At 50.5% G+C, this 13,557-nt stretch overlaps 1 protein-coding gene across 1 annotated transcript in view; it reads left to right on the forward strand.

Moving 5' to 3' along the window:
- The first annotated feature begins 8,308 nt into the window (after window positions 1-8,308).
- Window positions 8,309-13,557, forward strand: part of SOS1 (SOS Ras/Rac guanine nucleotide exchange factor 1) — a 108,435-nt gene continuing 103,186 nt past the window's right edge. The window contains exons 1-2 of the mRNA XM_068129357.2: window positions 8,309-8,601; window positions 9,532-9,635. Of these exons, the coding sequence (XP_067985458.1) occupies window positions 9,555-9,635 (81 nt within the window). The 5' untranslated portion in view covers window positions 8,309-8,601; window positions 9,532-9,554. The remainder of the gene's footprint in view (window positions 8,602-9,531; window positions 9,636-13,557) is intronic.

The raw sequence follows: 13,557 nt of genomic DNA on the forward strand, positions 1-13,557 counted from the left end.
AGTCATTCAAACCCTGGCCTCCTCTACAGGGTGAGTCATAAGTCCCAGAACATTGTTATAGTTTGTTTATACCTAAACAAGATTTGTTTGAACCAGCTACCAGCGTGAGCCATAAGCCCCAGGATAATAACATATTACAGGAGTAATAATAACATTTTACAGTAATACAACAATTACTACAATACCTCCTTAGACATGGAGTACATGCATCTGTATGACGTTCACCGTTGTCACCTTAATGAGAGCAGAATGTGACGCTTTCAATACACCTTCGTTAGCCATCAGATATGCAGCTTGGGGCAGAGTTTCATTAAAATCGTGCGTGTACTACGTAGTTTTGGAGAAGGGGGGGGGGGGGTCAAACTCCCCTCCCCCGTAGACCCCCAAAATGAGCGCAGATTTTTATGCGGCCAATAAACCTTCGTTTGGCATCAGATATGAAGCTTGTGGCCGAGTTTCATTAAAATCCTGTGTTTGGTTCAATCGATAATGACTTAAGTGTTTACAGACTCACTCCCTCACTCACTGACTTATCCACAGACACTGCTCGATCGCACAAGATCACCAGACTAAAGTCCAGGTGAGGTAACAGGTCACAAAATGCATCAGCACAATCTCTGAATTTCAAAACCAGGGCATTGTGGCGGGCACAAGGGGCAATAATTCCGCGCACCAGTGGGTGGCGCGAGCGTCCAAATGCATGCCCCGCCTTTCGGCCGACCGACCACGCCCGGGGGCAAGGCGTGGCCTTGGGACATATATGCGGGCTCGAAGTTCGAGCCCGCCCAGTGCTGATATGCGAGCTTGTAATAAAGACTCTTGTTTGTATCCACGCGTTGTGGCCTACCTCTCTGGCAATCGAGTCGTGTGTGCACAGCACCACACTGGTGACCCCGATTGGTTCAGCCGTTGCTGACCCCCGAACGCGCCATGGCTACCAACGCCGTCGCAATCAAACTCCCGGAGTTTTGGGAAGCGCAAGCCGACGTTTGGTTTGTGCAAGCCGAAGCTCAATTCCAACTCCGGGGCATCACGGCGGACGAGACCCGGTACTACCACGTGGTCGCCGCCCTCGGGCCCGGCACTGCCGCCCGCGTCGTGTCCATCCTTCGGCGCCCGCCGGGCGACCACAAGTATGAGGCACTCAAACGTCTCCTCCTCGCCACGTTCGGGCTCACGGAGGTCGAACGTGCCGACCGCCTCCTGGACCTTCCCGCCCTCGGCGACACACGAACAGCCGTCCGGATGGATTTCATGCTGTCCCTGCTTGGAGACCGGCGCCCGGATTTCTTATTCCGACCACTTTTCCATACGCCAGCTACCTGTACAGGTGCACCTCGCGCTGGCCGGTTCCAAAATAACGGAACCCCGCGCCCTGGATGGAGAGGCCGACAAGTATTTCGCGGCCTGTGACACGCGGTCGGTGTACGGTGCTGCAGTAGTGGATCCCGGCGCGGTGGCTACAGCGCCCCCTGCTTCTCGCGTGGCCGCTGCTACGCCCCGCCCACTACCGCCACCGCCGCCACCACCACCGCCGCCACCACCACCGGCACGGCCGCCGCGGGGGCCACCGCCGCAAACCTGGTGCTACTACCATGCCAGGTTCGGCCGCAAGGCTAAAACGTGCCGCCCGCCGTGTTCTTTTGACGGGTTGGGCCGACGCTCACTTGCGGCCATGAGCGTCGGCCATTCCGGCAGCCTCCTGTTCATCACGGACACCTTGTCCGGGCGCCGTTTTCTTTGCGACACGGGAGCGCAGGTAAGCGTCCTCCCTGCCTCCGCGTCCGACAAGCAAGCCGCGGGCCGGGGCCCCGCTTTGCTTGCCGCCAACGGTACACCCATCCGCACATTCGGGAAGCGTTGCCTCTCACTGTGGTTCGGAGGGCAGCGCTTTCAATGGTCGTTCGTCACCGCCAGCGTGCCAATGGCCCTGCTCGGCGTGGACTTCCTATGTGCGCATGGGCTGTTGGTCGACGTTAAGCGCAGACGTCGCGCGCTTGGCGCTTGGGCCTCTCCTCTGCACATTGTGCCGAAGCCCGGCGGCGGATGGCGGCCATGCGGTGACTACCGCCGGCTCAATGATGCCACCACCCCCGACCGCTACCCGGTCCCGCATATCCAAGACTTTTCCGTCCGGTTGGCAAACACGACCGTGTTCTCCAAGGTGGACCTCATCCGGGGCTACCACCAGGTCCCCGTACGACCGGACGATGTCCCAAAGACGGCCGTCATCACCCCTTTCGGCCTCTTTGAGTTCCTGCGGATGCCTTTTGGGTTGAAGAATGCGGCCCAGGCGTTCCAGCGGCTCATGGACAGTGTCTTGCGCGACTTACCTTTCATCTATGTCGACCTGGACGACATCCTAGTCGCGAGCGCGTCCCGGGAGGAGCACCTGCTCCACCTCCGCACGCTTTTCGAACGCCTGGGCCAGCATGGCCTGATCATCAACCCCGCAAAGTGCCGTTTCGGCGTCGCCGCCATCGACTTCTTGGGGCACCGCATCACCAGGCACGGGGCCGTCCCTTTACCGGCCAAGGTGGAGGCCGTCAAGAGTTTTCCGCGCCCCCGCACGATCAAGGGGCTCCAGGAATTCCTGGGCATGGTCAGTTTTACCACCGCTTCGTGCCCCGCGTCGCCCAGCTCCTCCGCCCCCTGCACGAGGCCCTCCGGGGAAAGCCGGGCAAAGGTGAGATCGCCTGGTCGGAGCCGATGGCCGTGGTGTTTGCGGGCGCAAAGCTGGCCTTGGCCAACGCCACCATGCTGGCGCACCCGGCGCCCGATGCACCGATCGCCCTCACCACCGACGCGTCGGACTACGCGGTGGGCGTGGTGCACGAGCAGTGGGTGCGTGGTGCTTGGCAGCCCCTGGTGGTTTTTAGCCGGCAGCTTCGCCCGCACGAACGCCGCTCCAGCACCTTCGACCGCGAGCTGCTCGGGCTCAACCTGGCGGTCCGACACTTCCGCCATCTGCTTGAGGGCCGCCTGTTCATGGCTTTCGTTGATCACAAGCCCCTTGTGTTCGCGATGGCCAAGGTCGTCGAGCCATGGTCGGCCCGGCAGCAACGTCACCTCTCTGCCGTGTCTGAGTACACGACGGACATCCGTCACGTCGCGGGTAAAGATAACCCGGTGGCGGATTGCCTTTCCCGGTCCGTCGCGCACGCGGTCCACCTCGGGATCGACTATGCCCGGATGGCAGAGGACCAGACCGCCGACCCCGGCGTCCAGGCCTTGAGGACCGCCGTCACGGGCCTCCGCGTCACCGAGGTGCCGTTCGACGTCGCGGGCGCGGCCCTCCTGTGCGACGTCTCCCTCGGCCAGCCTCGCCCCATCGTGCCCGCTGGCTGGCAGCACCCAGTTTTCGACGCCATCCACGGCCTGTCCCACCCGGGCACGGAGGCCTCCCAGAAGCTTGTCGTGGCGAAGTTCGTCTGGCATGGCCTCAGGAAGGACGTCCGCGACTGGGCCAGTACGTGCCTAGCGTGCCAGCGCCCAAAGGTCCACCGCCACACCCGGGCCCCGTTGGCCCCGTTTACGGTGCCCGAGCGTCGGTTCGACCACGTCCACGTCGACTTGGTGGGACCTCTGCCCCCCTCGCGAGGGTTCACCCACCTCCTCACCATGGTGGACCGCACCACCCGGTGGCCGGAGGCCGTGCCCTTGGCGGCGACGACTGCGGCTGACATCGCACATGCTTTCATTGCCACGTGGGTTGCCCGGTTTGGTGCCCCCTCGGACATCTCGTCCGATCGCGGCCCCCAGTTCACCTCGGAGCTCTGGGGCGCTGTGGCGCAAGGGCTCGGCGTCAAACTGCACCGCACCACGGCCTACCACCCACAGGCCAATGGCCTGTGCGAGCGCTTTCATCGCTCCATGAAGGCCGCACTCCGGGCCAGTCTCCACGACGGCAGCTGGGCCGACAGACTCCCCTGGGTCCTGCTGGGCCTCAGGACGGCGCCCAAGGACGACCTGCGCGCGTCCTCGGCGGAGATGGTCTTCGGACAGCCACTGCGGGTGCCAGGCGAGTTTATCCCCGACTCCACAGCTCCTTGGTCCGCGGCGCAACAACGCTCCACCCTGCAGGAGGCTGCCAGGAGGTTTGCCCCGGTGCCCACGGCACACCACGGTTGCCCGCCCTCCAACGTCACCCCGGAGCTTCGTACGGCGGAGTATGTTTTCATCCGACACGACGCCCACTGGGCACCGCTGCGGACCCCATACAATGGGCCTTTCCGTGTGCTGGAGACCAGGGACAAACATTTCACTGTGGACATTGGCGGTGCTCCGGAGTGTAACTCCGTGGACCGCCTCATGTCGGCCCACCTCGATCTGGACCACCACCCGCAAGCAGCTCTGCCTCCGCGTCGAGGCCGCCCCCCAGCGGTCAGAGCCCCGGCACCCCCCAGCACCGCCGTCCCGCTACCCCCCAGCCCTGCACGCATCGCCAGGGGGCGTTTCGGCCAGGTCATCCGGCTTCCCCGCAAGCTCACCCTTCAGGTGCGCGGGAATTCTGGGGGGGCGCGTGTGGCGGGCACAAGGGTCAATAATTCCGCGCACCAGTGGGTGGCGCGAGCGTCCAGGCGGGGAACTGAAATGCATGCCCCGCCTTTCGGCCGATCGGCCACGCCCGGGGGCAAGGCGTGGCCTCGGGACATATATGCGGGCTCTAAGCTCGAGCCCGCCCAGTGCTGATATGCGAGCTTGTAATAAAGACTCTTGTTTGTATCCACGCGTTGTGGCCTACCTCTCTGGCAATCGAGGTTTGTGTGCACAGCACCACAGCATCATTCACAGCGGTGCAGCGGATATTGAGACTATGAAACGTTCGAGCACGTGATGATCGACTAGGCTGCAGATGAGCAGTAGAGGCACTCCTAACGAATTAAAGGCGGTTACTTTGTTATAAAACAGTTCTCTCCTTTCCTCCTGAGCAAAGTTAGTCTGCTTCTCCTTCAACGACGTGGCGACATCAACCTATCACTGGGGAATGATAGCCTACCGAACGGATTTGTGCCAGAAAGTTTGACATTCGACATTCAGTCATTCAAACCCTGAGCAAGCCTCAATTATCAGCAAAATGCATCAGCCTGCTCCCAATTATCAGCAAAGTCATGGAATCCATCATTGCTTCGGATATCAAATCCTTCCTCTTCTCCAATGGCTTGATCTCCGATCATCAATTTGGATTCAGACCAGGTCATTCTACTCTGGACATGTTGCTTCTGCTGTCTCAACAATGGATGGAGGTCCTCAATGCCAAACAGGAAATCAGAGCTGTCTCCCTCGACATATCACGTGCCTTCCATACGGTCTGGCACCCCGCTCTGCTCACCAAATTCTCCTCCTATGGTACCAATGGAAATCTCCACGCTTGGCTTGCGGACTTCTTCTCTGGTCGTAGTCAACGTGTGGCCCTGAATGGATTTCTCTCATCGCCCCTTTCTGTTCTGGCTGGAGTTCCCCAAGGTAGTGTTCTGGGCCCTGTGCTTTTTCTGGTCTTCATCAGTGATCTCTCCAACTCTCTGGAAAATCCTCTCTATCTCTTTGCTGATGACTACACTCTCTGCCGCTCCTTTCCTCATCCCTCAGATCGGCAGTCTGCAACCTCCTCACTCTTTGCAGACCTGGACAAAATCACAGACTGGTCAAACAAGTGGAACATGTCTTTCAGTCCTGACAAATCTCACACTCTTACTATGTCTCTCCGAAAAGACCGACTGGAAAACCCTCCCATCTACTTTCTCAACAATCCTCTCCAAGAAGTTCTGTCGCTCAAGCTTTTGGGTCTCACTATCTGCCATGATCTTTCTTGGGAAAACCACATTGCCAAGCTGGCCTCCAAAGCCAGTCCCCGACTGGGCATCCTCCATCGTGCGAAGTCCTTCCTTGGCACACCTGAGCTCCTCACCACATACAAGGCTTTCATCCGCAGCTCAATGGAATACTGCTCTCCCCTCTGGGCTGGTACTCCTGCCTCACACCTAGCTCGTCTTCATGCTGTTGAAGCCAAAGCTTTCAGAATCATTGGAATCTCCTGCGATGAAGCTAACTCCGAGGGCCTTTCACTCACTCACCGCAGACAGGTTGGTGGTCTTTCTGTCTTCTACCGACTCCTCTCCGGCCTTGCTCCCCCAGCTCTCTCTGTGCTCTGTCCCCCAAATATTCCTCCACGTCGCACAAGATCTGCCAGCAACCCTCTTATGGTTAAACTGCCAAAATCTAGGCTCTCTGCTCACCTTCACTCTTTCATTCCCCTTTTTTCCCGCCTCTGGAACAAACTCCCCCACTCCCTTCAATCCCACTTCTCCCTCCAGGTCTTTAAAACAGCTGTTCACCACCATCTCTTATCTTCCCCCATCCAAAACCTTGATCTTTTCTACCCCCGCTAATTCACCCAGAATACACTTTTTCGAAATGCCAACTTCTTTCCTGGAAGTCCTAGCAGTGTCCATATGTTTTATACCTTTCCCACCTCCCCCCAAGCCGTCTCCCTCCCTCAGTTCTCTCGATGTCCCTGCTCTCAAATGTTTTGTTTGTGTCCTTCTCCTTCTCTCCCCATCTTGTCTTCCGCTCCCCTTATTTTGTGTTTTATGTGTCGGTTTGTTTCGGTTTGACTTTTAGTGTGATTAATGTTGCTCTTTCACGAGCCTCGATCTTGTATACAAAAAACAAACAAAAAAAAGCTTGGTGTTCGCTTAACGGTTAAAATATCTACTTTAAGATCTTAGACTGCTTTGTCTCTCACAGGTTTCTGCAAGGCTCAAACGATCAACCCTCAAACCCTTCAGATGAATTGGCAAACTGTGGCGGCATCATTTTCCCTTTAGTATGTCATTTATAAATGTATTGCATATGGGGCTTCCGGGATTGGTAACAACCGGAAGTGACGAGGGCGAGCGGAAGTTAATGTGGTGAATAAATGGATTGACACAAGATTCTGAAGGTGTTGGACGTCTTTTACTTCTACACGAAAAAAACGACCAAAATCCAGGATCACTGTATTCGGTCCTCTTTTTTCCAGCATGTGGAACCAACATCCATGTTCTCTTAGGTCTTCCACGAGCCTCGACGATGCATAAAAATAAAGATGAAGCGCAATTCATTCAGCGTCGAGGCGAGTTCGTCAACAAATTACGTACGCTGTTCGGTCTGTTCCATCACATCTCACTATAATCATAATGGGATCGTCAAGAGAATCACAACCAAATACACAAAGTCAGATACATCAGCAGATGACACGCTGAGAAACACGCGATTTACAAACGACGGCAAAACAAGAAGCTGTCTTCACAAATGAACAAACCAAAGCGTAATCTTAAACAAAACGATTGTTACTCTTGACAACATCTCTTGTGATTTGGCGTCAATCTGATTGTATTTCTGAATTATATCTACCAGTCAGCAGAAGACTAGGCGGAATATTTGGCGGCAAAATATTTCCCTAGAGGCCATCTATTTATCACGTACGCATGGAGTGTAGGTTATAAAATTAAGAAAACGGAGACGGACGGAGTTGGAGAGTCAATTTGTGCGCGCAATCGCGGCCATGACGTGGTAGTTGCTGACAGTAACCTCGGCGTTTGGTCCATGGGGATATTTTTAATACGCGTTGTTAGCTTTTCCCAAATAGTCGGTGGACTTAGATTTTGTTCTGCAATGCTTTGTTGGTCATTAACACATTTTAGATGAAAATGAGGAAGGAATGAAGAAGTCGATGCTCCATTAACTGTTGTGTTAACTCTCGACGCCTTTGAATCTCTGCAGGGTAGATGCAGATGTGAACTAATCTTTGAGTCGCGGCATCCCTTTGACATTCCAAACAAATTTGTGCAATGGTTCACCTGGCAGGAATTCCCTGCTCAGGTAGACGACGAGGGGGGCACTGATGCCCATGATATGATCAGCATTAGTTACCAAGCAGCTAGTTAGCGCTTGCCAAGCCAGCCGTTCCTGTCAACGGTTTCAAATGGAGTGCTTGCTTGAGTGCTTAAGCCGCTTGGCGAGCGCTCTACCTGGTAGCAAGTTATAAGGGATCCAGTTGGACCACGAAATCTGAACTCCTCTTCAGGTGCCCATCGGAGGTCCATTGCTTGATATCGTAATAAACAAGTCCAGAACACCAAGTTCGGGAGGATAATTATTCTTATGGAATATTTTGTTAATGTGCACCACCAAATCCACCACTTCGCAAAGCCATTTAATAAATTTGTGAAACGAGCAGGAATGTTGAGCCTCAAGAGCCTGACGTCACTACGTTTATTTTGGGGCGTGCGTGGCGTGTATCGAGGCTCGCGGCTCTGAAGACGCCATTACAATTGGGGAAGAGGAAGAAGAGGAATAGGGAGCCACGGGATCTCTGAGGGAGGGAACGAAAGCCTCCCCCTTCAAGGAAAGGTCCATCATTCTCCTGCCTTGGCCTCGGCCTCGGCCACGGCCTTGGCAATTGGGCTGAGGCAGGTCGAATAACGCGAAACAGTGGAAAGCACGGAAGGGAGCAAAATAGGAAAACAAAGAGGGATCGAGACGGACAGAGACCGACGAGAGAAGGAGGCGAAGATGGGTTCCTGTAGCCCAGTGAGCGCCGGCTAAGAGCAACAACCGGTGAGACTCGCGTGTTATAAAACAAATACGAGCGAGACGAGACACATGGCGGGAGCTGTGGAGAGCAAATGACAGGAAGAGATGAGGGAGGGACTAATGTAGCGCTAGTGTGTGTGTTATCTTATATATGTTGTGTGTGTATTAATATTATATATGTTGTGTGTGTATTATATATGTTGTGTGTGTATTATATATGTTGTGTGTTTATGTGTGTGTATGTTTGTTGTGTGTTTATGTGTGTGTATGTTTTGTGTGTGTGCGTGTGTGTATGTATGTGTTGTGTGTTTATGTTTTGAGGGTGTGTATGTATATGGTTTGTGTGTGTGTGTGTATGTATATGGTTTGTGTGTGTGTGTGTATGTTTTGAGTGTGTGTGTGTATGTTTTGAGTGTGTGTGTGTGTATGTTTTGAGTGTGTGTGTGTGTATGTTTTGAGTGTGTGTGTGTGTATGTTTTGAGGGTGTGTGTATGTTTTGAGTGTGTGTGTGTTTATGTTTTGTGTGTGTGTGTTTATGTTTTGTGTGTGTGTGTGTATGTTTTGAGGGTGTGTGTGTGTATGTTTTGAGGGTGTGTGTGTTTATGTTTTGAGTGTGTGTGTGTATGTTTTGAGGGTGTGTTTGTATATGTTTGAGTGTGTGTGTTTTGTGTATGTTTTGAGTGTGTGTGTGTGTGTTTTGTGTATGTTTTGAGTGTGTGTGTGTGTTTTGTGTATGTTTTGAGTGTGTGTTTCGTGTATGTTTTGAGTGTGTGTGTTTGTGACAGAATTGAGAGGGACAGAATTTCAGAAAATGAAAATAACGAGGTGTGTGTGTGTGTGTTTCGTTTGATTGTGTGTGCGTGTGTGTGTCGCTGTATCTTAGTGCATGCATATCAGTCTGTTTGTGTGTGCTTTGCTTTTGCATTTGAGATGTTTCATCCTTGTTCCTTTCAGGAGTCCTGGCTGGCTGAAACGCGATGCAACAGCCTGGATTTGATTTTAGTGGAGACGAGTTGGGGTCCAAATGGCGGAGCCTCTTTATCCCCGCACTGCGAAAGGTATTGCGTGTAGACGTTTCTGGGAGTTATTGTTGTTGTGTAGTTTTGTTGCATTCGGAGTTAACCAGATGTCTTGTGCAAATGTCATGTACATCTCAATGGATAAGTCTCACTGAAAGGGGAAGAAATATGAAACTAGTAAGTAAGAGGGTTGTGTTTGGAATGGTAATGGGGGTAAAAAAGATTATAGGTCAGGATGGGGGATGACAAGAGGTGCATGCTTGCACTGCATGCTTGAAGTGCCGGAGGGAAGGTGTGGGAAAGCACCGCCTCTGGAAACCGGTTCCATCAACATGAGAAACCAATTCAGCAATTCCTTCGACAGGAACAAATTTAATCTTTATTTCTTTTTCTTTTTTTCTCCCTTTACTGTTGTGACTGTTTCCCATGTGCTGCAACTATCTTTCACTCTCCACTTTTTGGTTAAATCAATTGTCAATCATGTTGCTCCCTATTCACAGGCTCATTTTAATCCATACTAGAGCAGCACTCGGGAGAGCACATACCTCCCCCAAGCTGAACAGTTTTCGTTTTGTATCACTCTGATAGGCCGGATCCAGATCCGGACTTGGACCAAAATCGAATTGGCTTGTTCTTGTTGCCTAACCAACTCCTCCACCAAGTTTTGTCATAACCCGCAAATTTTTGAAATATCATGCTATATATCATTGTTGGTCCTATCACTCAATGGTGAAGAATCCCTTAGGAAATTATAAAATTCTCATATCTGGATCCGGATTCAGATCTTCACAAAAATCGAATAAATTCTTCATTGTCAAACAACCAAACTGTCCACCAAGTTTCATCCAAATCCATTCCTAACTTTTTGAGATATTGTGGTATTTATCGTTTTTGGCCCAATCACCCAATGGTGAAGAATCACTTAAAATATTATTTGATCCCGATCCGGATCTTCACCGAAATCGAATCACTTCTTCCTTGTCACACACCCAACCTGTCTACTAAATGTCGTACAACTCTGTACATAATGTTTTGAAATAGTCTGCTCAGAGACAGACAGACAGACAGACAGACAGGGGTTGCAAACACAACCTCTGTCCACCTTTGCGGCAGACGTAATTAGCTCAGCCCATTCCCTAAGGAACGTGCAAGGCTATTGTAATTGGTATGTTTCAGTGCGAGTCTGCACACAGATCTACTTTAATATAGATTATTCGTTCTCATATCTCGCGTCATCCATATACCCCAGTGACCCTTGAAATGGGAACAAAGTTGTCTATTTCAACCATACGTGAAGAACACATGTACTCGGTGCATCGTCGACTGCCACAGCCAATTGTGTCACATTTTCAGCCCCCCACAGACTACAGGCTCGACTAGCGTTGCTAGCCGGTCTTTAACTTGTGGGTAAACTAGACAAATCGGTCTAGTTTAACCATAAGGTGATTTTAGAATTAAATGTGAATTCTATTCAATTTAGGTTTTTTTTGTACACCTGGTACGGTTTTCCAGAGGACCTGGATTCCATTCCTGGTCTGGGCATGTAATTTTCCCATCTCTCTATAATTCCAGTAATCTCTGTGTGAATGTCTGTGTGTCTGTGACCGCTGTTTCTCGACAACCACTGGTCTGATCTAAGTGAAACTTGCCAGGTATATTGCTGGGGACCTGAGGATGTGCCTTTTCAAGGTTTGCTATTAATTGGACAAGTGGTTACCAAGTTATGGCCATTTATTTAGCAAACACATACGTTTTGTACGTGAACGAAGGAACAGCGAAGGACGAGAGCGAAGACCGAAGGAACGATGAAAGTTTTAATTTTTCTTTGCACGTATGGTCAAGCTACAGCGAAGGAACCGCGTGTGTTTGTTGTTTCTGCCTCGCGGTTTGAAAATTGAATAATTTGCCATTAAAACTAATTTGCGATTAATCGTAACTGCGATATGCGAACTTCCGGACAGTGAGGCCTTATTTTTGGTACGTACGTCAACGTACGTATGTCCACGTACTTACCTCCCCGCACGTACGGGCACGCACTAGTATATATCAATTTAGTTATTTAATCCTGTTCATTAATGTCATTTCTTCTTTCCTTGGCAATCGCTTTGTTATGGGCGGAACACTTGTGATGAAATACATATTTTAAAAGTACACACAGATCTCTTGCTCATACACACAGAAGTACACACAGATCACTGCCGAATAATTCATCTGCGATCCTTCTTTCATTTATTTGCCATTCTTCCAAATGTTGCATTTCCATGCAAACCATGTGGTCACTTGCAATTCCGTATAAATTGCAAGTAAAATACAATTCCACCTGAATGGTGAGCTGAATTCTAATCTCTGCCACCTAAGGTGGACGGAAGTTATGTTTGCACCCCTGTTTGTTCTGTTTGTCTATGAGCATGATGCCTCAAAAAGTTACGGATGGATTCTGGCGGAACTTGGTGGACGACGAGGACGAATTGATTTGATTCGATTTTGGTAAAGATCTGGATCAGGATACTAGATTTTATTAAGCAATTCCTGACCATCGAGAGATGGGGCTAAAAATTATATATAGCACGATATTTCAAGAAGTTGTGGACGGATAATGACAAAGCTTGGTGGTTGAGTTGGGAAGGTGACAAGAACAAACGATTAGATTTTGGTTCAGATCCAGATCCAGATCTGCCTATCAGTGCCATACAAAACGTAAGCTGTTCAGACTGGCGAAGGTATACGCTCTACCAAGTGCTGTTATAATTACAATTGCAATCGAGCCTAGTACTGTTTCCATGGTGACGACATGCTGAAACCTTCCCTTATAGCCCATTGGATTTTAGGCAGCGTACTGTTAGTTCTGAGACTTCACCTTGTTATATTGGCACAACGTATTTTGATTTGATTCGTAATGTCTGATCTCATCAGGAAAAATATGGTGTCATTACCCTTGCTCTGCTCGACGTCTTGCTTCTTCTTCGTGTGACTGACGGACGACAGACAGATGTGTTTTCTTTGAATAATAGTAACAAACGTTCCCTCCTGGAGCGAAAAAAGGTGTCATCACCCTCTCCTTCTTACAGTGGTCTGTGGCTAAATTATTTGCTATATTTTTTTGTGTACAGGTCAGCTTTGCACGTGGTCTTCCCACCCTCACAGTGGTGCCCATGACCTGCCCCTAGGTAGCCTCAGCACGTGTGCAAAACTTGGTGCTGATTGGCCCAGAGGTGTTTTTGTCTATCATTTTCAGGCGTACACGCACACATACAGAGAATTGTCTTATTTTAGTACGAAACCTTGTCGCGGTGTGACTTGCTTCCGGGGTGTATGATCACATCCATTGTCATTTTTAACCTTTTCTTTCGTGTGTCAGCTTGCATTCCTCGTGTGTTTTGTTTTCCTTTCAACCTGGCATTGCATGAATCTGCAGGATATGTCTGAGGGTGTCCACATGTTGCCTCATCCGATTCCTTATTATACCTGTTGCTCTTTCTTGCTACATTCGTTGTAGAATGGAATCGATTTTTCATGTTGCTTTCTTTTTGCAAATGAGCACCGCCTTCATGCTAGGAGATGATATTTGGTGGCACGACGTATAACATGTGCTGCTAAGCTTGTATTGGCGAGTGAGCGGGCAAAAGGATGAGGCAATTTTGAAAGTATAAAGAGGCAATCTATTTTCCTTTTTCAAATCAGGCTTTGCCTCTGTAGCATTGGCATCTGAACCCTCTGGCTCAAATCCCACACACCATATGTTTGTCAATTGCCAACTAATGTCCTTGTAATTCATGTAAAAGTACACTCATGTCCACTAATATATTTGTCCTTTATGAAACGTACGTACAGGCTCCTCCATGAACCTTAGATATATGTTTAAAAATACTTTAATTTTCTTCTTCTCCTGCCCAACCCTCTTTTTTTATTTTACTTATTTATCTATTCTCACTCTCTCTCTCCTCTATCTGCTTTCCCCTTT

The sequence above is a fragment of the Myxine glutinosa genome, chromosome 9 (assembly GCF_964187855.1).
Source record: "Myxine glutinosa chromosome 9, kmMyxGlut1.1, whole genome shotgun sequence".
Taxonomy (NCBI): domain Eukaryota; kingdom Metazoa; phylum Chordata; class Myxini; order Myxiniformes; family Myxinidae; genus Myxine; species Myxine glutinosa.